This window comes from Aegilops tauschii, chromosome 3 (assembly GCF_002575655.3).
Source record: "Aegilops tauschii subsp. strangulata cultivar AL8/78 chromosome 3, Aet v6.0, whole genome shotgun sequence".
In the NCBI taxonomy this organism is placed as follows: domain Eukaryota; kingdom Viridiplantae; phylum Streptophyta; class Magnoliopsida; order Poales; family Poaceae; genus Aegilops; species Aegilops tauschii.
The window spans coordinates 472,898,793-472,922,947 of NC_053037.3; the positions used below are offsets into that span (position 1 = coordinate 472,898,793).

The 24,155-nt window shown below is 48.6% G+C and overlaps 1 protein-coding gene across 3 annotated transcripts; it reads right to left on the reverse strand.

The window, feature by feature from the left end:
- Nucleotides 1-20,598: 20,598 nt before the first annotated feature.
- Nucleotides 20,599-21,664, reverse strand: LOC109732650 (uncharacterized). Of its 3 annotated transcripts, none has more exons than XM_040403005.3 (3): nucleotides 21,424-21,664; nucleotides 21,167-21,313; nucleotides 20,599-21,065 (listed from the first exon to the last, which is right to left on the reverse strand). In XM_040403005.3, the coding sequence occupies exons 1-3, from the start codon at nucleotides 21,433-21,435 to the stop codon at nucleotides 20,781-20,783; spliced, it is 444 nt and encodes a 147-aa protein (XP_040258939.1). In that variant the 5' UTR covers nucleotides 21,436-21,664; the 3' UTR covers nucleotides 20,599-20,780. The 3 variants fall into 3 exon arrangements, with proteins under 3 accessions (XP_040258939.1, XP_020147421.1, XP_073366969.1); XM_020291832.4 differs by having other exon boundaries at nucleotides 21,167-21,348; nucleotides 21,424-21,658; XM_073510868.1 differs by having other exon boundaries at nucleotides 21,167-21,304; nucleotides 21,424-21,653.
- Nucleotides 21,665-24,155: the final 2,491 nt, after the last annotated feature.

Sequence of the window (24,155 nt, forward strand, 5' to 3'; positions counted from 1 at the left end):
CAAGTTTTACGTGGCTGCTACGGGCTTAGCAAGAACCGTTCTTACCTACGCATCAAAACCACAACGATAGTTTGTCAAGTTGGTGCTGTTTTAACCTTCGCAAGGACCGGGCGTAGCCACACTCGGTTCAACTAAAGTGAGAGAGACAGACACCCGCCAGTCACCTTTAAGCAACGAGTGCTCGCAACGGTGAAACCAGTCTCGCGTAAGCGTACGCGTAATGTCGGTCCGGGCCGCTTCATCTCACAATACCGCTGAACCAAAGTATGACATGCTGGTAAGCAGTATGACTTATATCGCCCACAACTCACTTGTGTTCTACTCGTGCATAGCATCAACGCATAAAACCAGGCTCTGATACCACTGTTGGGGAACGTAGTAATTTCAAAAAAATTCCTACGCACACGCAAGATCATGGTGATGCATAGCAACGAGAGGGGAGAGTGTTGTCCACGTACCCTCGTAGACGGACAGCGGAAGCGTTATCACAACGCGGTTGATGTAGTCGTACGTCTTCACGATCCGACCGATCAAGTACTGAACGTACGGCACCTCCGAGTTCTACACACGTTCAGCTCGATGACGTCCCTCGAACTCCGATCCAGCCGAGTGTTGAGGGAGAGTTTCGTCAGCACGACGGCGTGGTGACGATGATGATGTTCCACCGACGCAGGGCTTCGCCTAAGCTCCGCAACGGTATTATCAAGGTGTAATATGGTGGAGGGGGCACCGCACACGGCTAAGAGATCTCAAGGATCAATTGTTGTCTCTCTGGGGTGCCCCCCTGCCCCCGTATATAAAGGAGCAAGGGGGAGGCAGCCGGCCAAGGGGAGAGGCGCGCCATAGGGGGGAGTCCTACTCCCACCGGGAGTAGGACTCCTCCTTTCCTTGTGGGAGTAGGAGAAGGGAAGGGGGAAGGAGAAAGAAGGAAGGGTGTGCCCCCCTTCCCTAGTCCAATTCGGACCAGACCATGGGGAGGGGTGCGGCCACCTTTTGAGGCCTTTCTCTCCTTTCCCGTATGGCCCATTAAGGCCCAATACAAATTCCCGTAACTCTCCGGTACTCCGAAAAATACCCGAATCACTCGGAACCTTTCCGAAGTCCGAATATAGTCGTCCAATATATCGATTTTTACGTCTCGACCATTTCGAGACTCCCCGTCATATCCCCGATCTCATCCGGGACTCCGAACTCCTTCGGTACATCAAAACTCAATAAAATTGTCATCGTAACGTTAAGCGTGCGGACCCTACGGGTTCGAGAACTATGTAGACATGACCGAGACACGTCTCCGGTCAATAACCAATAGCGGGACCTGGATGCCCATATTGGCTCCCACATATTCTACGAAGATCTTTATCGGTCAGACCGCATAACAACATACGTTGTTCCCTTTGTCACCGGTATGTTACTTGCCCGAGATTTGATCGTCGGTATCTCGATACCTAGTTCAATCTCGTTACCGGCAAGTCTCTTTACTCGTTCCGTAACACATCATCCCGCAACTAACTCATTAGTCACAATGCTTGCAAGGCTTATAGTGATGTGCATTACCGAGTGGGCCCAGAGATACCTCTCCGACAATTGGAGTGACAAATCCTAATCTCGAAATACGCCAACCCAACAAGTACCTTTGGAGACACCTGTAGAGCACCTTTATAATCACCCATTTACGTTGTGACGTTTGGTAGCACACAAAGTGTTCCTCCGGTAAACGGGAGTTGCATAATCTCATAGTCATAGGAACATGTATAAGTCATGAAGAAAGCAATAGCAACATACTAAACGATCGAGTGCTAAGCTAACGGAATGGGTCAAGTCAATCACGTCATTCTCCTAATGAGGTGATCTCGTTAATCAAATGACAACTTATGTCTATGGCTAGGAAACATAACCATCTTTGATTAACGAGCTAGTCAAGTAGAGGCATACTAGTGACACTCTGTTTGTCTATATATTCACACATGTATTATGTTTCCGGTTAATACAATTCTAGCACGAATAATAAACATTCATCATGATACAAGGAAATAAATAATACTTTATTATTGCCTCTAGGGCATATTTCCTTCAAAATCTGCAAAGTGCAGTATGCGGCGGCGGTTGAGGGCATTGAGGATTCCCTCCTCCGTACAGTTGCGGTAAAAGACTGAAACCGCGTCGTCGTCACAGCAATCTTTAATCTAGTTTTTAACAAGGAGGAACCTGGCCCAGAAATGATGGACCGTTTCCTGAGGTTGCTGTCGTACATACATTAGGTCACATACATCTGGAGGACCTGAATTGCTTGGGGAATATTGCTTGTGGTGGGTGGGCAGGCTGAAATCCGAACCCTGACCCACTATTGGATCCGGAGTTTGAAGAATCTCCGAGGTCACTAGTCCAGGATTTGGTGAGTCCTGGTGACTTTTGGGCTCAACGCCCGATTCTATGTTCGGAGGACATGAGGTCTCTTCCCGAAGAAGGGTATCCGGCTCGCAGGGCTCGGAAATCCGAACATAGCTTGTTCTTAACTTAGGGGGAGAAGTATTCTCGGCTTGTGCTCCACGACCGCTACCAGATGGGTGACCGGCGGGGAGTTGATTTCCCTCTGATCGGGTTTAAGCCCAATCCGATCATAGTCTGTTGCGGCCCCAGGGCGGCGATGCGATCTAGCAGTTCGTTCAAGGACGAGACATCTGCCGGATCCATCTTTTCGAAGTGTTCGGGGCCGATGCGAAGATGATGTTTGGCGATTTCGGGGGCTGTCTTTGGCTTAACGGCCAAGTGAGCCCCATGGTAAAACCACCGAGCTGGAGGACCTGTCCTGGAGCTAGGGCCCTTCCAGAGGTGATGCTATCGTTAATGACAAGGCGAGCCATCGATCCTGCCATCGACGACACAAAGGAACTCTCAATGAAAGCACCAATGTCGGTGTCAAAACCGGGCGATCTCGGGTAGGGGGTCCCGAACTGTGTGTCTTAGGATCGCAGGTAATAGGAGACGAGGAGGAAATGATGTTTACACAGGTTCGGGCCCTCTTAATGGAGGTAAAACCCTACTTCCTGCTTGATTGACTTTGATAAGTATAGGGGTTACAAGAGTTGATCTAACTCAAGATCGTAATGGCTAAACCCTATATGTCTAGCCTATGGAAATTCTGATTGCCTCTACGGACTAACCCCTCTGGTTTATATAGACACCGGAGGGGCCTAGGGTTGTACAGGGTCGGTTTACAGAAGAAGGAAACTATACATCTGAACGCCAATCTTGGCATCCACGCAAAGGAGAGTCCTATCCGGACACAGGGGAAGATCTTCTACCTTGTATCTTCACGGGCCATAAGTCCAGCCCACAACACACGGTCCGGACACCCGAGGACCCCTTAATCTAGGACTCCCTCAAGGGTGCCTCGCGAAGATCACGAAATCCAAAGCTCTGGAGCGACAAGGCTCCGGCGAGACAGGGCTCTGGCGAGGTGTCCCCGTGGCATGGGCGAGCCCAACGCACGCACACACCTGCCCAGCCCCCGCGCGAGGCGCGCGAGGAAGAGCGAGGGGTAACTACCGTTCTTCCTAATCCAAGATAAATAAGCGAGTGGAACAAAAGGAGAAAACCCCAACTTGGCAATCGAGAAACGCCAGAACTCCAAATTCCATTAAAAGGCTGGAAACCAACTACAGAAAGCAAGCAAATGAACAACCGCGTCCAGCACCTAGTCTAGTCTTCTCACCAGCGCGGAGCTAAGTGCTACCACTCGGACGTGGGAGGGAGCCCCCGAGGCCCAAGGGCGCCTCTCCAGAGACTCTGGGGCGTGTACACCCCACTCATTATTACGTGAGAGTGTCACGAGCGGAGACCTTCACAGGCACTAGGCCTTGCTTCATGGGTAGAACTTCTGGAGGTGCTGGATGTTCCAAGCGTTCTGGATGGGGATCCCGTCCTGCGTCTCCAGGCGCGCGGTGCCAGGCCTAGAGACGCGAGCAATCCTAAACTGGCCCTCCCACATGGGAGAGAGCTTATGCAGCCCCTCCCTAGAGAGCACCCGCCTCAGGACGAGATCACCCACCTCGAGCGTCCTGGAGCGGACGATGCAGTAGTGGTACCGCCGCAGCGCCTGCTGGTACCTTGCCGCCCAGAGCAAAGCTTGACGGCGGTGTTCCTCCCCCAGCACGAGGTCCATCCCCCGCATGGCATCCTGGCGTGCCTCATCAAACGCCAAGACCCGGGCGGAGCGATGCTTGACCTCGTGTGGGAGAACCGCTTCGGCTCCGTAGACGAGGAAGAATGGAGTTTCGTCGGTCGGCTTGGTCGCGGTGGTGCGGATGGACCATAACATGGACTGGAGCTCGTCCAGCTAGCCCCTGCAGCAGGCCTCGAGCTTCTTCTTGAAAGTTCTTGTCTTGAGGCCCCTCAGGACCTCTGTGTTTGCGCGCTCGGCTTGGCCGTTGCTCCTGGGGTGTGCCACTGAGGCGTAGCATATCTGCGTTCCAAGGTTAGCATAGTATGTTTTGAAAAGGTTACTAGTGAACTGCGAGCCGTTGTCGGTGATGATGCGATTTGGGACCCCGCACCGGCTCACGAGGCCCTTGATGAACTTGACTGCCTAGCCGGCTGGGATGGTGTGGACAGCCTCCACCTCCGCCCACTTGGTGAACTTGTCGATGGCGATGTAGAGGTAGCGGTAGCCCCCGGGCGCTCTGGGGAACGGGCCCAAGATGTCCAGCCCCCAGACCGCGAACGGCCATGAGAGCGGGATGGTCTGGAGACCCTGGGCAGGCTGGTGGATTTGCTTGGCGTGGTACTGGCAAGCTTCGTAGGATCTCACTAGTTATGTGGCATCGTTGAGCGCCGTGGGCCAATAGAATCCGTTGCGGAACGCCTTGCCCACGAGGGTGCGCGATGACGAGTGGTGCCCGCAGTCCCCACCATGTATGTCGGTCAGCAGCTCGCACCCCTGCTCCATGTAGATGCATCGCAGAGAAACATCGTTTGGCCGCTTCCGGTAGAGCTCATCGTCCTGAATGCAGTAGGCGGTGCCCTGCCGAGCCACGCGCTCTGCGTCTTCTTCTTTCTCCGGCAGGGTCGCCTGAAGCAGGTACGCCTTGGACTCTTCGGTCCAGCACCCCTCCTGAGGCTCAAGCGCGAGGAGCAGGTGTGCTCCTGAGGTCGGGCCACAAGCAGGGGCTCCCGAGGTTGGTGCTGGGGGAAGCTCCTCCTGAGGCAGTGTTGGCTCCACAGCCGGAGGGGCTGCTGAAGGCTTGATGAGCCGCTCCTCGAAGATGCCGGGCTCCTGGGGCAGGCGCCTGGACGCTCTCTTGGTGATATCGTCGGCTTCCTTGTTCATGCCGCGGGGCACATGCTGCAGTTACAGGCCCAAGAATTGTTTCTCAATTTTGAGTACCTCTGCGAGGTATGCCTCCATGTGCTCGTCCTTCGGCTCGTATACTTTGTTGGAGAAGTTGACGAGGAGCTGGGAGTTTCCCTTGATGGTGAGGCACTTCACGCCCAAAGCGGCCGTGGCCTTGAGGCCGGCAATCAAGCCTTCGTACTCCGCGATGTTGTTGGAGACCTTTTCACCGTGTTGGAAATAGAGCTGCACAGCATAGTAGAGCTTGTCCTGGGTGGGCGAATGAGCACGACTCCGGCCCCCGTGCCCTGGCGTGCGAAGGCGCCGTCAAAGTACATGACCTAGCCATCTGGTGCTTCACTCCCTAGCGAGAGGGACCGGTCCTCGCCTGCTTCGGGCCCTGGAGCGTCAGTCCACTCCGCCACGAAGTCGGCGAGCACGGCACCCTTGATGACCCTGGTGGTGCTGAACTCCAGCTGTAATGCCTGCAATTCGATGTTCCACTCGGCGACCCTCCCCGCAGCATTGGGGCTCTGGAGCACCCTCTCTAGCGGGTAAGCTGAGACGACCTTAATGGGGTGGCCTTGGAAGTAGTGGAGTGGCTTGCGTGATGCAACGAGGAGCGCGAACAAGAGCTTCTGCGGCATGGGACAGCGTTCCCGCGCGTCACACAGTACCGTGCTGTCGAAGTACACTGGGTGCTCGACAAGGGCGGAAGTGTTGGTGGAGTCCGAGACCTCCTGGGGCTGGGGGACCTCAGGAGCTTGGTCGTCTGTTGGGGCAACCGCGGCCTCAGGAGCGCCGTCTTGTGGAGCCTGGTCATCTGTTGGCGCCGCCGAGGCTTCAGGGACGCTGTCTTGAGGCTGCATTATATCGACCGAGCACGCGGCATCGTGTGGCATGCCCTTGGCCTGGCACTCCTCCCGGACGGCCACCAGCGCTGCGCTGGCTGAGTGAGGCGTGGCGGCCAGGTAAAGGACCAGGGGCTCGAGAGGACGCGGCGCCACCATCACTAGTGGGCCGGTGAGGTATATATTGAGGTCTTGAAATGCCGCGTCAGCCTCCCGACTCCACTGGAACGGCCCCTTCTTCTTCATCAGCTTGAAGAACAGGAGGGCGCGCTCCCCCGGCTTGGAGATGAAGCGCCCCAGTGAGGTCACACGGCCCGCCAGCTTTTGCATTTCCTTAAGAGTCAGTGGCGGACTCATCCTTTCTATTGCCTTGGTCTTCTCCGGGTTTGCCTCGATTCCCCTATGCGACACCAGAAAGCCCAACGGCTTGCCACAGGGGACGCCAAATACACACTTCTTCGGGTTGAGCCGCAGGTCCACCTTGCGCAGACTAGCGAACGTTTCTTCTAGGTCCTCGATGAGGGTCCTTGCCTCCTGAGACTTCACCACTATGTCATCGACGTAGGCCTCGGCGTTCCTCCCGAGCTGCTGGCCCAGAGCGATGTGCATGAGCCGCTGGAAGGTTGCTCCGGCGTTACGCAGCCCAAAGGGCATGCAGGTGTAGCAATACACCCCGCATGGGGTCAGGAAGGCCGTCTTCTCAACATCCTGCACTGCCATCTTGATTTGGTGATACCCCGAGAATGCGTCCAGGAAGCACAGCAGGTCGCACTCGGCGGTGGAGTCGACAATCTGGTCGATGCGCGGAAGCGGAAAGGGGTCTTGAGGGCAATCCTTGTTGAGGTTGGTGAAATCGACACACATGCGTTCCTTCCCGCGCTTCTTGGGGACGATGACCGGGTTCGCCAACCATTCTGGGTACCGCACCTCCCGATTGACACCAGCATCCTGCAGCTTCCGGGTTTCTTGGTCAATGAATGACTGCTTCTCCGTGGACTGCCGTCGCGCCCTCTGCTTTACCGGGCGCACATTGGGCACACCCTCAGGTGATGCTCGATCACCCCCTTGGGACTCCAATAAGGTCCTTGGGCTCCCACGCAAACACCTCCTTGTTCGCGCGCAAGAAATCGACCAATGCCTTTTCTTGGTCTGGGGTGAGGTTGGCACCTATGGTGAAGGTGGCTCCCGATGCTCCATCCTTGTCAACTAGCACCTGCTTCGTCTCGGCCCGGTCTTGAGAGAACAATTGCTTCTTTTTTTCCGGCACAGCCCTCGGGACCTCAGGGGCCCCTTCCTCGACCGGACGCACTGCCGCCGCGGCCCTGAAGGCAAGCTTGAGGGCCGTCAGGGCCTCCTTGGTGTCTCCAGCCACGGTGAGGACGCCGCTGCTCCCGGGCATCTTCATGAGGTTGTAGGCAGGGTGAATTGCTGCCATGAACTTGGCCAGGGCTGGGTACCCGAGGATGGCGTTGTACGGGAGGCTGATGCGAGCAATGTCGAAGTCGATAAGCTCGGTGCGGTAGTTGTCGCGGGTGCCGAAGGTGACGGGGAGGCGGACCTGCCCCAAGGGGCTGGTGGAGCCGTTGACAACCCCGGAGAATGGCTTGGTGGGGCGGAGCCGGCCATGTGGCACGTGAAGCAGGCTGAAAGCTTCCACGGAGAGCATATTGAGGCCGGATCCTCCGTCGATGAGGGTCTTGGTCACCACCAAGTTGCAGATGGTGGGGGTGCAAAGCATCAAGAGCGCGCCTGCACCCGCGGTGGTCGCGGGGTGGTCCCTTGAGTCGAAGGTGAGGTCGGCTTTGGGCGTTGCTCGCCCCGGAGGAGCTCCCTGCTGCATGCGGGTGGCACCCACCTAGCGGAAGCACTGCTTGACGTGGTGGTCCGAGGGTGGCGCCTGCGAACCGCCGAGGAGGGCTGCGACGGTGTGGGGCGCCGATGCCGCGGAGCGCACGACGAAGAGGCCGCGGAAGATCCTGGCTGGCTGAGCAGCCAAGCGCGTGGTACGCCAGTGAGGGCCATGGGAAACCAGTTGGCCATGACCTTGTCGTCGCCGCCGGCCACCGAAACAACCTCCTCATAGGCCTGGAGCAAACCTGCCGGATCTGCCGCGACGTCGTAGCGAGGCGGCATCTTCGGCCTGAACTAGGGCAGCCACTGTACCTGCCGCAGGGCGGGGGTGGAAGCCCGGAGACCCACAGCGCCTTCGTGCGTGCTCGTCGATTCGGCCGGAGGAGCGGTGCTCGCCATGGGAGCATGAACGGACAAACGAAGCTGACGGAGAGGCGAAGCATCGACGCACCCCTACCTGGCATGCCAAATGTCGGATTCGGGGTTCCGCGGACCCTTGAGAGGTTCGAACTCTGGGGTGTGTGCGAAGGACTCGTCCTCCCCAGTCTACCCGCTCAACGATTCCACGGCCTAGCTCGACGAACCCAAGGGACAAGAGACACAACAGTTTATCCTGGTTCGGGCCACCTTGCGGTGTAATACCCTACTCCAGCTTTGTGGTGGATTGCCTCGAGGGCCTGAGGATGAACTAGTACAGTGGTTGAACAGCCTCAGGAGGTGAGGTGTTCTTGAGCTCGATGAGCTGGTGAGCTGGTCAGGGTGGAGTGGATCCGTCCCCTCTATGGTGGTGGCTAAGTCCTATTTATAGTGGCCTTGGTCCTCTTCCCAAATATAGGCGGGAAGGGATCCCACAATGGCCAAGTTTGAAGGGAGACAACTAGTACAAGTTATCCTGACAAAAGTAGTCTTCGCCTGCAAAAGCCTCTGGTGGTGACGCTACGGTGGGCTCCGTGGTGACCTCCGTCCTGCCGTCCTGGCGGTCTTGGTCTTGTTGCATCGATATGGAAACCTTTGCTTGATTCCTCGGGACCCCGCGCGTGCGCTTGCCTCCTTAGCACCAAAGAGGAAACTGGTACACTGCGCCCGCTGGCGCCCGCCTGGCCTTGGTCGTCACGGCTAACGTCATGTGAACCTCGCGAGGTGCAGCTTGCATTGATATCTCCGCTCCTCGGGAGCCAGCCTGGGGAGGCCGCCCCCAGGGAGGTCTTGGTGTCGTCCGCCTCGTGAGGGTCTTGAGTTTGTTGTTGTTGAAGCTGGGCCATACCGGGCCGTCGATAGAGCCACGCCATGGGCCGCAGGCAGGCAAGTCTGGGCACCCCCAGTCCTAGGACGCCGACAGTATTGAACTTCTCATGCTATTTCTTAGGCGCTTGTTTCAGACCATACAAAGATATCAATAGCTTGCACACCTTTCTTTCCTGACCATTTGTTACAAAGCCATCTGGCTGTTGCATGTAAATTTCCTCGACTAGCTCTCCGTTAAGGAAAGCCATCTTAACATCCATTTGATGAACGGGAAGACCATGCAAGGCAGCCAACGAGAGTAACACTCGAATGGTTGTCAGTCTAGCCACATGTAAGTTAGTATCGAATAAATCTTCTTCATTTTTCTAGGTATAACCCTTGGCCACAAGCCTAGCCTTGTACTTCACGATAGTACCATCGAGCCTAAGCTTCTTTTCGAACACCCACTTACATCTCAATGGTTGGCAACCATAAGGACGATCAGTGATTTCCGATGTCCCGTTAGCCAAGATGCAATCCATCTCGCTACGGACTACATCCTTCCAGTAGTCAGCATCCGGTGATGCATAAGTTTTTGAGATGGAACTGGGAGTGTTGTCATCCACGAGGTACATGAGGAAATCATCACCACAGGACTTTGCAGTCCTCCGTCTCTTACTCTTAACAGGAGCTTCGTCGTCATCCTCCGTGGAACTTTCATCACTTTTGTGCTCATAATATTCCATCAGAATGGCAGGTTCAGGAGTCCCATCAGATTCCAGTCTAGAAGTGCTTTGCATATATCTCATGGGGAACATATCCTCAAAGAATGTAGCATCTCTAGACTCCATGATCGTACCGACCTTCACGTCATGTACATCAGATTTCACCACTAGAAATCTATAGCCGACGCTATGCTTGGCATAGCCTAGGAAAATGCAGTCCACAGTCTTTGATCCCAACTTATGCTTTTTAGTTATCGGTACATTGACTTTAACCAAACAACCCCAAGTGTGCAAGTAAGAGAGTGTAGTTTTTTTTTCTTTTCCCATTGCTCATAGGGAGTAATCTCATTATCCTTCATCGGGACTTCATTCAGGACATGACGATGTCAATAGAGCCTCCCCCCACCATGCCCTTGATAAACCCGATGTATCTAACATGGCGTTAACCAAATCTGTTAGAGTACGATTTTCTGTTCGGGAACCCCGTTCGACTGGGGTGAATAAGGAGGCGTACTCTCATGAATAATACCATGTTCTACATAGAATAAATTTAATTCATTAGAAAAGTACTCTCCATCACGATCAGACCAAACTCGTTTTTCTTTTCTTTTCAAGTTTGTTCTCAACTTCTGCCTTAGTGTAGAGCCTCATCCTTAGTATTTAACAAATATGCATAAGAGAATCTAGTGGACTCATCAATCAATGTCATGAAATATTTCTTTCCACCTTTAGTCAACACACCATTCATCTCACATAGATGTGAATGTATGAGCTCTAGTGATGCCAGGTGTCTCTCCTTCGCAGGCTTGTGAGGCTTACGAGGTTGCTTTGCTTGCACACATGAATGACACTTAGAGCCTTTGGCTAAAGTGAAACTCGGGATTAAATCCATCTTAGCTAGCCCGTCATACAACCAAAATTAATGTGACAAAGACATGAATGCCAAACCTCAGATTCTTTCATGTTAGAATGAATTTGGTTCATGACTTTATTACAAAAATCTGCTAGGGAAAGGCGGAACAAAGCTCCACAATCATATCCTTTTCCAACAAACAGTCCATACCGAGATACGACTACTTTATTGGACTCGAATACTAACTTAAACCCTTCTTTACATAGAAGGGAGCCACTAACGAGATTCTTCTTGATGGCGGGGACATGCTCCACGTTCTTCAGTTGCATGATCTTTCCCTAAGTAAACTTCAGATTTGCCATGCCAACACCATAAAAAGAAGCATGCGAGCCATTTCCCATCAAACGGAGCACTCTCGTGCAACCTGGTAAGAAGAGAACAAAGACATATCAACACACACATGAATATTTGCACCTGTGTCAACCCACCAATCAGTGGACTAACAAACTGAAAGTATGGTAAACAGATTACCATACCCAGATGCACCATCATTGTTGCTCGTAGTCACATTGACAGACTTGGAGTCTTGTCTTGGACTCTTGTAGTTGTTTGGGAACTTGTTTGCCCAATGTTCCTCTGAACCCACAAGTAAAGCAGCCATCTCTCTTTTTGTCTTTCTTCTTACACTTCTTCTTGAAGGTAGTATTCTGCTGGACAGTGTTCTTTCCGTTGAACTTGTGAAAATTCTTCTGCACTAGAAGAACCCTCTACCCCTTTCACGTCGGAGTCCTTTGCTCCCGATTTTTGCTCAACACTTAGATGACCGATGACATCCTCAACATAGAATTCACGTCTCAAGTGCTTGAGAGAAGTAGCAAAGTTCCTCCATCCAGGAGGGAGTTTTGCAATGATGCAACCCGCGATAAACTTCTCTAGTAACTCACACTTCAGGAGCTACAACTCCTTAGCAATGCATTGTAGCTCATGAGCCCAGTCCAATACGGAACAGTTATCAACCATCCTATAATCATGGAAATGCTCCATATCATACAGTTCGCTTCCAGCATCGGTTGCGTCAAACTTAACTTCGAGCGCATCCCACAAGTTTTTGGCAGTGCGCATATGAATATATGTGTCAACCAAGTTGTCTCCGATCACACTCAACTGCTACCACAAAGATGGCGGTTGCGTCCCTAAATGCCTTCTCGTGTTCAGGAGCAATCGTTTCCGTGGGAGACACACCACCAACCCATCACGTTCATCACTGTGAGCAACAAGGTGGTCCTTGTCTGCCAATGCTTAAAATGTGTTCCGGTATACTTTTCCAGTTTCGGAGTAGCGGCAAAGCCTTGAATCAAAAAGTGCCTAAAATAAGGGTTTTTGATTGTTGGAAATACCAGCACCTTTTCGATTAGACTAATCCACGAGTAAATAGTAAGCATGACAAATATGGTATGCAACTCATACCAATACCTAAGCATGTCAGCACGTACAGTACATAGAAATGAAGCATCTATGAACACAATATATACAACTAGCACATGAACGAGTAAACGAGGGATGAACAGATCATACCCTCTGGTTGGCCAGGCCAACGTGGTGGCGGCGGCAGCAGCCTCGGCGCCGTCCGTGGCCATCTTCTTTGCGGCGGCGTTTGCGACCATGGTATCAATGCAGGAGAAGTAGTGGAAGTAGATGAGGACGGAGTCGGGGACGAACCGGGAGTAGTTATGTCGAGACGCTCCCCAAAAACCTCATTAACGTTCTCCCGGCAGGATCGAGCAAACGTGCATGCGGTCGTCGGGGTGGGATCGCCGAAAGCAGGACAGAGAGAGGAACGGTAGATGATGGCTAGGGTTGTGCAAGAGGGAGTGAGTGAGTTAGGGTTCACTCCACAGGGCAGCGCACTTAATTAACTATTCTTGACTGGCAAAAATAAGGCTCGGCTCATTCCCGCAACCCGCGTGGCATGGCAAGGCGGGCGGCAGAGGAGGAAGAGAGCGCGTGTACAACTTCTTTCCCCAAGCTCCTAATGTCATATGGTAGAGCAACCCTTATTAAAGGCGTCTCACTCTTACTTCTATAGCAGTATGGTACCAAAATTCCCATCACTTGCTATACACCTAAATGGATCTTAGAGATTAACCAGAGATTATTGTCTTGTATAGGCTAAAACCCATCTATAATCCAACACCGACGGTGTCATGGACTACATGACAGTCCAAACATACTGCATGGTTGTGAATGGATCGGCCCTCCACAACCAATGTGCTCAACTTGTTTTGGTGTTTGCAGCCAACCACACACATGTCTCACAAGTGCTTACATTGAACAAAGGAGTTTGTTACAACTTTGCACTGTAATTGCACTTTTGTAGTATGCAAAGAATAATCATGTAATAGTGCAACACACATATTATATTGTATTTGGGTGTATGCGTTTGGGCTTTGCTACATCTACGTAAGCTTGCTACGAAAAGTTACGTAAAGGCAGATGTGGCTTCGTTTAAGTGGATAGCACGTCCCCACCCTGAAAATCAGGGGGGATTAGTGAATTAGGGAAGGAAATAACGTTTTTAAGTAAGTTTACGTAGCAATTTTCGTTGGTTTAGCATTTTTTGTATGCGTTTACACTCACCCAACATCTCAAAGATTTCCAGAAAAGAACTAATAAATTAATTAAAATTAAATAAAAAGATAAAACTAGAAAGGAAAAAAGGAGAGAGGGGAGGGCTGGGCCGTCACATGGGCTAGATAGAGCTATTACGGAATTAACTGGCCCAAAACAGAGGTCAGTCAAAAATTCACAGTCGGAAACAAACGCGAACGCTATTTATCGTATTAAGCGATCGAGCGGGGAAGTCTCGCTGAAGCTTCTTCTCCCTTGCATTGTCTTGGGTCGGCCCATTTACATGCATATGTTCGTAAAAAGGAAATGTGAGAAGGGGGGGTGGATTCGATCCCTGGTCTTCAGGTTGAACCCGTGCTGCACCAGCCACTTCGCCCGACAAAATTTCGCGATAAGAAAAAGGGGCACCACCTACCTGAGGCTACTCGAGCCGTTTTCTTCCAGGTTTTTTCCTTTTCTATTTTATTTTATTTATTTTCATTTCCTTCTCTGTTCTTCTGTCATCATTTTTCATTCTTTTTTGTATTTTCTTTGTTCTTCACCATTTTTGTTTGGTTTTCTTTCTTCTTCTCAGTTTTTTGTCTTGGTTTTCTTATTTCTTCTCCATTTTTCGTTTTTCTTTTGTGTTTTCTTATGTTTGTTTTTGTTTTCACTCCACATTTTTGTACATATCAAAAACATGTTTTGTAACAAGTGATCAACATTTGTTGTATACACGTTCAACATTGTCTGAACGCTATTTTAACATTTTTCAAATACTTGTTCAACACTTTAATAGTTATTCAATATTTTTTCAAATACTTGGTCAACAATTTCAAATACTCGTTCAACATTTTTTAATACCTATTCAACATTTTTCAAATACTTGTTCAACATTTTTCAAATTCTTGTTCAACATTTTTAAGACTTGTTCAACATTTTCATATACTCGTTCAACATTTTTTGATACCCGTTCAACATTTTTCATATACTTGTTCAATGTTTTTAATACTTCTTCAACATTTTTTCAAATACTTGTTCAACATTTTTTAAATTCTTGTTCAACATTTTTTAATACTTATTCAACAATTTTTTCGAATGTGTTTTTAACAGTGTTTTTTGTAATATATACATATATATATGTGTGTGTGTAGAATAATTTAAAGTATAAAGAAAAGTACAAAAAATAAAAAACGAGAACAGAAAATAGAAAATAGAAAAAAAACAGGCTGTGGCGCCTGCATGACTGGGCCGGCGCGTCTGGGGCTCGCCCCGACGCGAGGGCATCCCCTCCTCTCGCGTAACGCGAGGAATAGGGGTGCCCCAAAACAAGACACGCCACCTAACAGAGGAAAGGGAGCATAAATCTTGAAGTAGCAGCCAACAGTCGAAAAAACTGACTAACCCAAATTTAATTTTCTAGAAACTTATACATAGCTAAAATGCTAGAAATAATGTATGACCCAATGACATCTGGATTCTACCTGCAAGGACGATATAGGGGTCGTATTATGACAATTGTGCGTGCATAGTCTCCGCAACCTTCAAAACATTACGGAGCAGGCTGCTTATACGATATGGATGCTGTCAATATGATGATTCTGCTATAGTTGCTCTAACCGTTTACATTTCGTTTCTCAAAGCCGAAAATAAAAATTACCTCCTTCGTTTTATAATTCTTGTCGTGGTTTTAGTCAAACAAAAATTATGGAATGAAGAGAGTATTTTGTGCCTCACCGAAAACACTCTGAACAAAAAAACAGATAAGATATCGATGAGATGGCGCATAACAATCTCCCACTCACGTTGTATCGTGTCCGGGAGAGCAATGTCATTGCGCATTCGCGGGCTCAAGCATGTTATACGGAGAAACTTTATGAGGAATGGTATGAACACCATATTGACTCCCTTATCCCCTCTATCGTAGCAGACATAGTTATTGTCTAATGAAAGTCGACAAAGTTAGCAAAAAAAAATCTCCCACTCACACTAATTCAAAACACTTTAGCTAGACATTTTTAATTTGGGTCAGTCGTTTTTTTACCATTGATCGCTGCTCCAAGATGTGTGCTCTCTTTTTTTCCGTTGGTGTATTGTCATATTTTGTGCCGAAATGTTTTGACTCAGGTCAGTCGATTCCTTTTGGGGCTGAGCCTGTTACACGTTTTCTTATTGGCTTGTTTGTACGCGTTTTCGCTTCTTCTTTTTTTAGTTGGTTATTTAATGGGTATTTTTGGGATGCTAGGTGAGTGTAAAATGTATACACACAAGTATCATACATACGATAATTGCCTTTGGCTCCTAGGTGCATATGCACCCATTGTCGAAATAAACATTTTGAAAAGTTGAAAAATTCGGAACAAAAATCCCACGTGTATATCCGGACATTTTATGTGCGTTCACAAGGTTTCGGTAAAAAACGACGTCTTTTGTGGCTTGTGTAAAAAAGACAAATATCTAATTTGTCTTTTTTACACAAGCCACAAAAAACAGTTGAAAAATTCGGAACAAAAATCCCGCGTGTATATCCGGACATTTTATGTGCGTGCACAAGGTTTCAATGAAAAACGACGTTTTTTGTGGCTAATTTGTCTTTTTTACACAAGCCACAAAAAACGTCGTTTTTTACCGAAACCTTGTGAACGCACATAAAATGTCCGGATATACACGTGGGATTTTTGTTCCGAATTTTTCAACTTTTTAAAATGTATATTTCGACAATGGGTGCATATGCACCTAGGAGCCAAAACTCCTACAATATGTGTCTAAATTATATTGTAGTGTGAAAATTACACCATTATATGTTTATTTCAGGTGCAATTTCAGCGCAAAGTTGTGTGTAAGTTTTTTAAGGTTTTTTATTTTCTTTATTTTTAAAGGTTAATACCAATGAAAGTAATTCATTGTCCTTTATAGAACTTCATTTATATATTTTTATTTGTTTTTAGAAAAGGAGGATTTACCTCCTGCCTCTGCACTATTACGATGCACATAACTATAAACTCCATTTTTATATTCTTTTGTTTCGTTTTGCTTCTTCTTTAAAGGTAATGCCAATGCCACTAATTCATTTCTTCTTAGTAACTTTTTTTTTGACGAAATTCCACTGCTTTATTTTATTTTGCCTATTATAAAAGAAAGCAATTTATATGCAAATTGTGTGCAAATATTATCACTATTTATTTTATTTTTTCTTGTTTTCATTGTTCTTAAAGAGTAATAGCAATGTCACTAATTCAAGAAACTCTTTTTTGTTTTCAAATTTCACTATTATATGATGATTATTGCACATTAAAAATGCAATTTCTGTGTAAATCGTGTGCAATTTTTTCATTGTTTCATTTTTATTTTATTTCTTCTTAAAGGGTAATACTAATGCCATTAATTCATTCTGTTGTAGAAAACTTCATTTTTTATTCAATCCGGTTTTTATTTTATTTTATTTCTTCTTTAAGTGTATTTTCTATGTAAATTGTGTGCAAATATCATCATTTTTTCATTTTGTTTCTTCTGGAAGGGTAATACCAATGTAACCATCGTTCTTTCACAGAAAACTTCATCAGCTTGATTTTGTTTTACTTTTTATTTCTTTAAAGGTCATATCAATGCCACTGATTCATTTCTTCTTAGGAATTCTTTGTTGCGAAATTGCACGGTTATATGCTTATTCTTATATCATTAAAAAGCGGAATTTCTGTGAAAATTATATGTGGATTTTTTTTTGTTTTAAAGGGTAAAATCAATGCCACTAATTTAGTTTTCCTTATAAAACCTCGGTATTTGATTTTGTTTTATGTTTTATTTTATTATCTCCATACAGGAAACTAGACATATTATACTCCGTATAATACAGGAAGGTTAGTTGTACTCTAACTCCACATACCTATGCCTTTCCTCAAAAAAAAAATTACCTGTGCCTTTCCTCATCATTCTCATGCGAAGATTAATTAAACTCTAAGTCCGTGTATATACACATATCTTGTACCGTAATTAAGCTGCATTGGATCGATGGATCGGAACTTACACATAGAAGACATATATGAACTCCAACACTTGTTTGTAGTTTTTAGGATCTGTTCAACAAAAATATACTACTACTATAGCTAGCTAGCTTGTACTACCAGTAGTAGTACTTCCTCCATTCCACAATGTAGTGCCTATAGATTTTACTGAAAATCAAACTTTTCCAACTTTGACCAAGTGTATAGAGAAAACTATCTACTTCCACAATATCAAATATGTACATTCTGAAAATATAACTCATGATGTATCCAATGATGTGCATTTGGCATTCTAGATATACGCATTTTTCTCTATAAATATGGTCAAAGTTTGTAATGTTTGATTTTTAAAATAATCTATAGGCACTACATTATGGACCGGAGGGAGTAGTATTTTGCACCGAAACAAATTTTGGATGACATTTCATATCCTAGTCACGTGCGACAAAAAATTAGACAACGGCTCAGCTTATTCCGGCGGCGCGTCATGCCGAGGAGGACAACAGAGGAGGGGCGCACGCCCAACTTCCTACTAAACTAGTAATATTGGACTAAACTTTAGTCCCACCTCTTGCCTTGCATAAATGGACTATATGGGACTATAGAATTTATTAGGAAATCTGAAAATAATGATTGGGCTGGCTTGAAATAGACAAAATTCTAATACTCCCCCCGTCCCAAAATTCTTGTCTTAGATTTACGAAAACACTAACGCCTACACGTGTGGGCGTTAGCCAACTCGCCCACACGCCTCGATCGCCACCCAGTGCCTTTTGCACGAATCTTGGCACGAGGGGGCTGATTTTGTGTGCCACGTAGGACAACTCGCGTGTGTGGCGTATGAGGGAGTTCGCCCGCACGCTGTTTTCCCTCCGAGGTCAGCGGTTGCGACTCGGGGCGTGCGGTGGAACTGCCATCGCGCCCGCACGCCCCGCATGACTTCTGTCCCCATCTCCCATGACTGCCCATTTTCCCACTCTCCCACACCCAAGTTGTCATTTGCCATGTTTTTTGCAGGTTACATGGCAACCGCCCTATTCATGATTGTAAGCAGATGGCAACTCTCTTTTACCCCGAACATGTTATTGTTGCCACGTCCGTTTTTGTAGCGCTATATGGCAACTATCTAGTGTTAGTAGGTGGCAACTCCTAAAGATACCACCGTAGTCCACATGCCCGTCTCCTCTCCCACACACCAAAAGCTATCAGTTGCCATGTGTTTTTGTAGGGTACATGGCAATTGCCCTAGTGTGCTTGTAAGCAGATGGCAACTCTCTTTTACCCCGGACATGTTTTTTTGCCATGTTTTGTAGTGCTACATGGCAACTGTCTAGTGTTGGTAGGTGGCAACTCCTAAAGTTTTTCAAATCATGGCAACCGTAATAGACCAGACCATACATGGCAACAGCTGCAGTTGCCCAAAAATGGCATCCGGCACTTGACCTGAGATGGCAACTGCAGTTGAGCAACCATGGCAACTGTAGTTGTCCGACATGGCAACTGTAGTTCAGCGACATGGCAACTGCAGTTGTCCGACATGGCAACTGCAGTTCAGCGACATGGCAACTGGAGTTACACGTACATGGAAGAGGGTCCAGACTATAGCAATCGCGGCGGGACGCGTAGTTACTGCCACGCGGGGCGTGTGGCTCGCAGGCGGGGAGGGGCGACGGCCGAGACGGGTCGTGCGGGCCGCGTGGTCGCTCGCCCGGACGTGCTCATGCGGGCGATCGTGCGGGCTGTGGCGGGGTGCGCCCGGACGTGCTCGTGCGGGCGGGCCTGTGTCGATGCCACACGGGGCGTGCGGCAGATACCCCCTAGATGCCACACGTGTGGCAGTTATCGACGTCCTAGATTTATCTAAATACGCGTATATCTAACACTAAAACGTGAATAGACGCATCCATATATAGACAAATTTAAGACAAGAATTTTAGAACCGAGGGAGTAGTATATTTTAGATCACCTGGCCTCTAGCCACGCCCAATTCAAAAAGAGCAACATTGCAACAACATGTCCCTAAACGCAACACCTGAGCATCAAGAACAAGATGGGGCTGCTCAACCCAAATAGAAAAAGAATCAGCCTATGCCTATGATGTCGAGCAATCCGTTGGGTCCGGCACGAGCCCAAAGAAAAGCCTCCTGACGGATGGTCTCGAACAGGCTGGTGATGGAATGGCGTAGCCCGTCGAAGGCGCAGCTGTTCCGATGCTTCCAAAGCTCTGAAGATGTGAGCATAACAAGAGTGTTGAAGCCTTTGCGAGCGCTCGCAGGAAGCGGGTCGCGGGATTGTTCCCACCAACGGGTAAAATCCACATCAGGGCGCCGCGGGAGGATGGGCAGCCGACACCAGGAGAGGACCTCGAACCAGATTTGTCTGGAGAAGGTGCAGCGGGCCAGGATGTGTTGGATGCAGCCGAACTCTTGGTCACAAAGCAGGCAAGAATCATCGTGAGGGAGGTTGTGACGCGCAAGCCTGGCCGTCGTCCAGCAGCGGTCAAGGGCAGCGAGCCAGAGGAACCCCTTCATCCGGAGAGGTGCCCAAGATTTCCAGATGGGGCGCCAATGGGGGTCACGGATGGAGCCAGCAAACATCTGCTCGTAGAAGGACTTGGCCAAGTAGTGGCCAGAGTCGGTCCAGCGCCAACGGATCGCGTCTGGGGAGTCTGAAAGGTGAACGAGCTGCAGCTGACGTCAGAGCTCGACATACTGAAGAAGCGCCAAGGGACCAAGGGCGCCCTCGATGCCTTGTACCCACACCCACTGGTGCATGCCGTCGTGCACCAGGCGGTTTTTGCGACGACGGCGAGGGACCAGATCAAAGACCGGGGAGCGATCTCCGCCGCCATCCTACCGTTGATCCAGTGGTCCGTCCAGAATCTGCACGACAGGCCATTATCGATGGCCCAGGTTGTGGACGCGTGAAACATTGCGGCAGCCTCGGGGTCAGAGGGGAGATGGAGGTGTTGCCATGGCCTCGCAGCGTTCATGCGCTGGAGCGAGAGCCAACGGACGCGGAGCGCAATCCCGGCCCTATGCAGATCACAGACGCCCAGACCGCCGAAAGAAAGCGGCAGGCACGCTCTGGGCCAAGCAATAGGACAATGGCCGCCGCGGGCGTCTTTGCGCCGTTTATCCGTGTACGTCCCTAAGTGTAATGCCTGGAACTCTGTTTGCTTCTACCTATCAATAAATGATAGGTAAGCTTTGCGTATTTGAAAAAAAACATGTCCCTCAAAAAAGAAGAAAATGAGCAACAACATGCAAATCCTTCTTTTTTAGAATAACAACATGCAAATCTTATCCCTCCGTCGGTTGCATCGTGGATACGGGTTCGTCAGGCACGGTTCCACGGGAGCATCCTGTGGAGATGGCCACTGCTCCCGCTAGCCCTCCTCTCCATCTCGAGGAACTGGCCGAGCGACGGCGCCGCGCCGCCGCCGTTCTCCAGGTGGCTCCGGAGGCAGAGCGAGAGCAGCAGCGCCCGCAGCCTGCCGCTCCTGCTCGCACTCTCGCCCCGGCGCCTGCTGCGCCGGCTCTCCATGGCGTCCACCAGGCCGATCAGGGCCGCCAGCGTGATGCCGCCGCCGCCGCCGCCAGCGCGCGGCAAAGACCACGCCGACTGCAGCAAACAAAGTAGAAGCAGGAGCATCAAATCCAGCTGACCTACAGTGCCACTGTTATATCGCAGACAGATAGTAGGAGGAGTCGATCGATTCTGACCTCTGTGTCTAGATCAGACGAAGCGACGGAGGAGACGCAGTGGGACGGGGTGAAGGCCGCGGTGGAGGAGGAGGAGCCGACGCTCATGACCGCCCCGGCTCTCGGATTCAGGGTGCCCAGTCCGAGAGGCCAGCCGTCCTGCCATATCTCCCAATCAACAAGATTTGTCACTATCTTTCGTACTATCGAACAGAGCATGGTTAGTGTAAAGTTTGAAACAGGGAACTGTAAGTTGGACAAAGCTTAGGCAGGCGCACCTCATGGGCCATGAGCAGAGCTCTCTGTATCAAGAGCAGGAGAAGATCAGATCACCCGTAACAGTAAGGAGGCGAGCAGAGAAGCGTTTTAGACTTATATGGACAAAGGCAATGGTGGTAACACGTGAAAAAGCTAAACGATGGTCAGTAGAACAAGTTACTTGACTGGCCTCGAGGCAGATAAAAAGATTCCAATGCTACTGCGAGAGAGGTCTCGTCTGCAATCCAACGGCATGGGCGCAGCGCATCGCCATGCCAGTCTTTGCAGCGTAGCACTTGCGGTCAAGAGGAAGGGCGAGTGTGGCAGAGGGTCCATAGGATAATCCAGGAGCGCATAGAAAGACGGTAAGAATCATTGACGGTGTCAGCGGACCAAAAAGAGCGCCCGAAACCATGGCATTGGGAGCGGGCGTGTCAGCTGCATCATGGATCGAACTGCATGATGAACAACGAGGCTAAACACATGATACTAATGGACAGAGAAAGCAAGTAGTAGAATCCTGGACTGACAATTTTGAGCGAGCGTGCCATTGCGAGGGACTATGCTAGACGTACGGAGTTTTACGGGGGATTTACAGGTTGCTTAACATTGATCGGCCGAGGATTGATTAAGACGCACGGGCCCACCGGTGGAAATAGGGGGGGCAATTAGAAGAGCGCATAGTCCTCAACCTGTAAAAATCTGTAGAATGTGCATGTACGTGTAGCATTATTGCGTTGCGAGCACTCCACCGGGGAGTGGGAGCGTCTAACGAGAGTACGAGACGGACATAGCGCTCGCCCCGTAATTATCCACACCCAACAAGTTGTCTCGCGCGAAACAACTTATGGTTGAATGGTTAAAAAGACAGTGGTATCCTCAACCCACCAGGTTCAAGTCCTGGTGCTCGCATTATTCTTGGATTTATTCTTCGTAAATCTTAAGATGATATGCCGGCTCAATTTTCGTCTGTACTGTGTTAAAAAAGAACACGATGTCTCGTCTTTAAAATAAAAAACCAGCGCATGGAAGGTCAGTTTATTTCTTTTCTTTGTTTTTTTTCACTTTCACTTTTTTTGCTATTTCGAGAAATGTTATGCAAAGAAATTGCAGAAACAAATTTGGTTAGAAATATCGTATGTGTATTTGCAAATTTGTTCACGCGGCTTAAACAACAGTTCATACATTTCTCGCAAAAAAAACCGTCCATACATTTTTTATAAAATGTTCGTGACATTTACAAAAACGTTCGTACATTTATTAAAAAAAGGTCATGGCATTTTTTTTGCGAGAAAACTTCCGATCTATTCATCTTCAATTATGGCAGTACAACGAACACTAGAAATAATAAAAATTACATCCAGATCCGTAGACCACTTAGCGACGACTACAAGCACTGAAGCGAGCCGAAGGCGCGCCGCCGTCATCGCTCCTCCCTTGCCGGAGTCGGGCACAACTTGTTGTAGTAGACAGTCGGAAAGTCGTCGTGCTAAGGCCCCATAGGACCAGCGCACCAGAACAACAACCGTCGCCGATGAAGAATAACGTAGATCGAAAGGATCCAATCCGAAGACACACGAACATGGACGAACAACAACCAGATCCAAGCAAATCCACTGAGAGTAGATCCGCCGGAGACACACCTCCACACGCCCACCAACGATGCTAGATGCACCATCGGAACGAGGGCTAGGCGGGGAGACCTTTATTCCATCTTCAGGGAGCCGCCGCCGTCTCATCTTCCTGAGCAGGACACAAACCCTAACAAAACTCGAAGGAAGAACTAACAACGAAGCCCTCCTGCTGGCCCTTGCCAAGATCCAACGTGCCCCCATGGCCCTAAGGCCACTGCAGACGAGGCGGACCTGCGGCGGCGCCGGCGAGAGGCACGAACCCTAGATTTGTTTTGAAGGAGGAGGAGGAGGAGAGGATATCTCTATCTGCTGGACTGTTATATAGGCCATACTCCCACGCATTATACACAACCATCAATTAGACTCAAAAGCTAAAAAGGTCATGGCATTGAAAGAATGTTCATACCATTCCCAAAATGTTCACATGTTTAGAAAATTGTTCAGAAATGTTCGTGTAAGGTAAAAATTTGTTTGTGTAATTACTAAAATATTATAGCACATAAAAATGCTATTACAGTTTTTAAATATGTTCACACTTTAAAAAAATCCAAGAAAATGAAAAACAAGTCGTCCAATTTTATAAGCAATTTAATGACTTATAAACAAAGATTCATTCCACTAAAAAAATTCATAGCACTTAAACATATTCACACATTCAAAAATATTCATGAAAATGTAAGAAATTGTTCGCATTTTTTTGGAAAATATCCATAACATATAAAAAAGTTACACATTTTTTACAAATAAAACATGAAAATTTAAAAAAGAGGAACAAGAAAAACGAGAAACAAACAGGAAAACAGAAGAAACCCAATAAACACCTGTAGAAAAACCCTGAAATATGTATCTAGGGTGGACTAGGGTCTGTGCTTGGAACATACCCATGTAGAAGGGATCTTTACCCCCTTCTCTATCTTTAATACATGATACGTATGCTTCTGTGTATTCGAGAAAAAACATTGAAAAAGAAAAAGAAAACCGGACAAAAACATCTAAACTGAACTCAGGGTTCCCAAACGCGTAGGAAAGAAACAGTTGCCCGGCCTACTCAAGTGAGCATTATAGGTGAATACTAGGGAGCTCCTATACGATGCGCGTTGCATCCTACAGGTGCGCGC

What these genes read in the sequence shown, in the direction of transcription:
- LOC109732650 (XM_040403005.3), bottom strand. An exon ending in CGTCTGATCTAGACACAGAG is followed by an intron (nt 21,066 to 21,166) that starts GTCAGAATCGAT and finishes TGTTTGCTGCAG; the next exon opens with TCGGCGTGGTCTTTGCCGCG.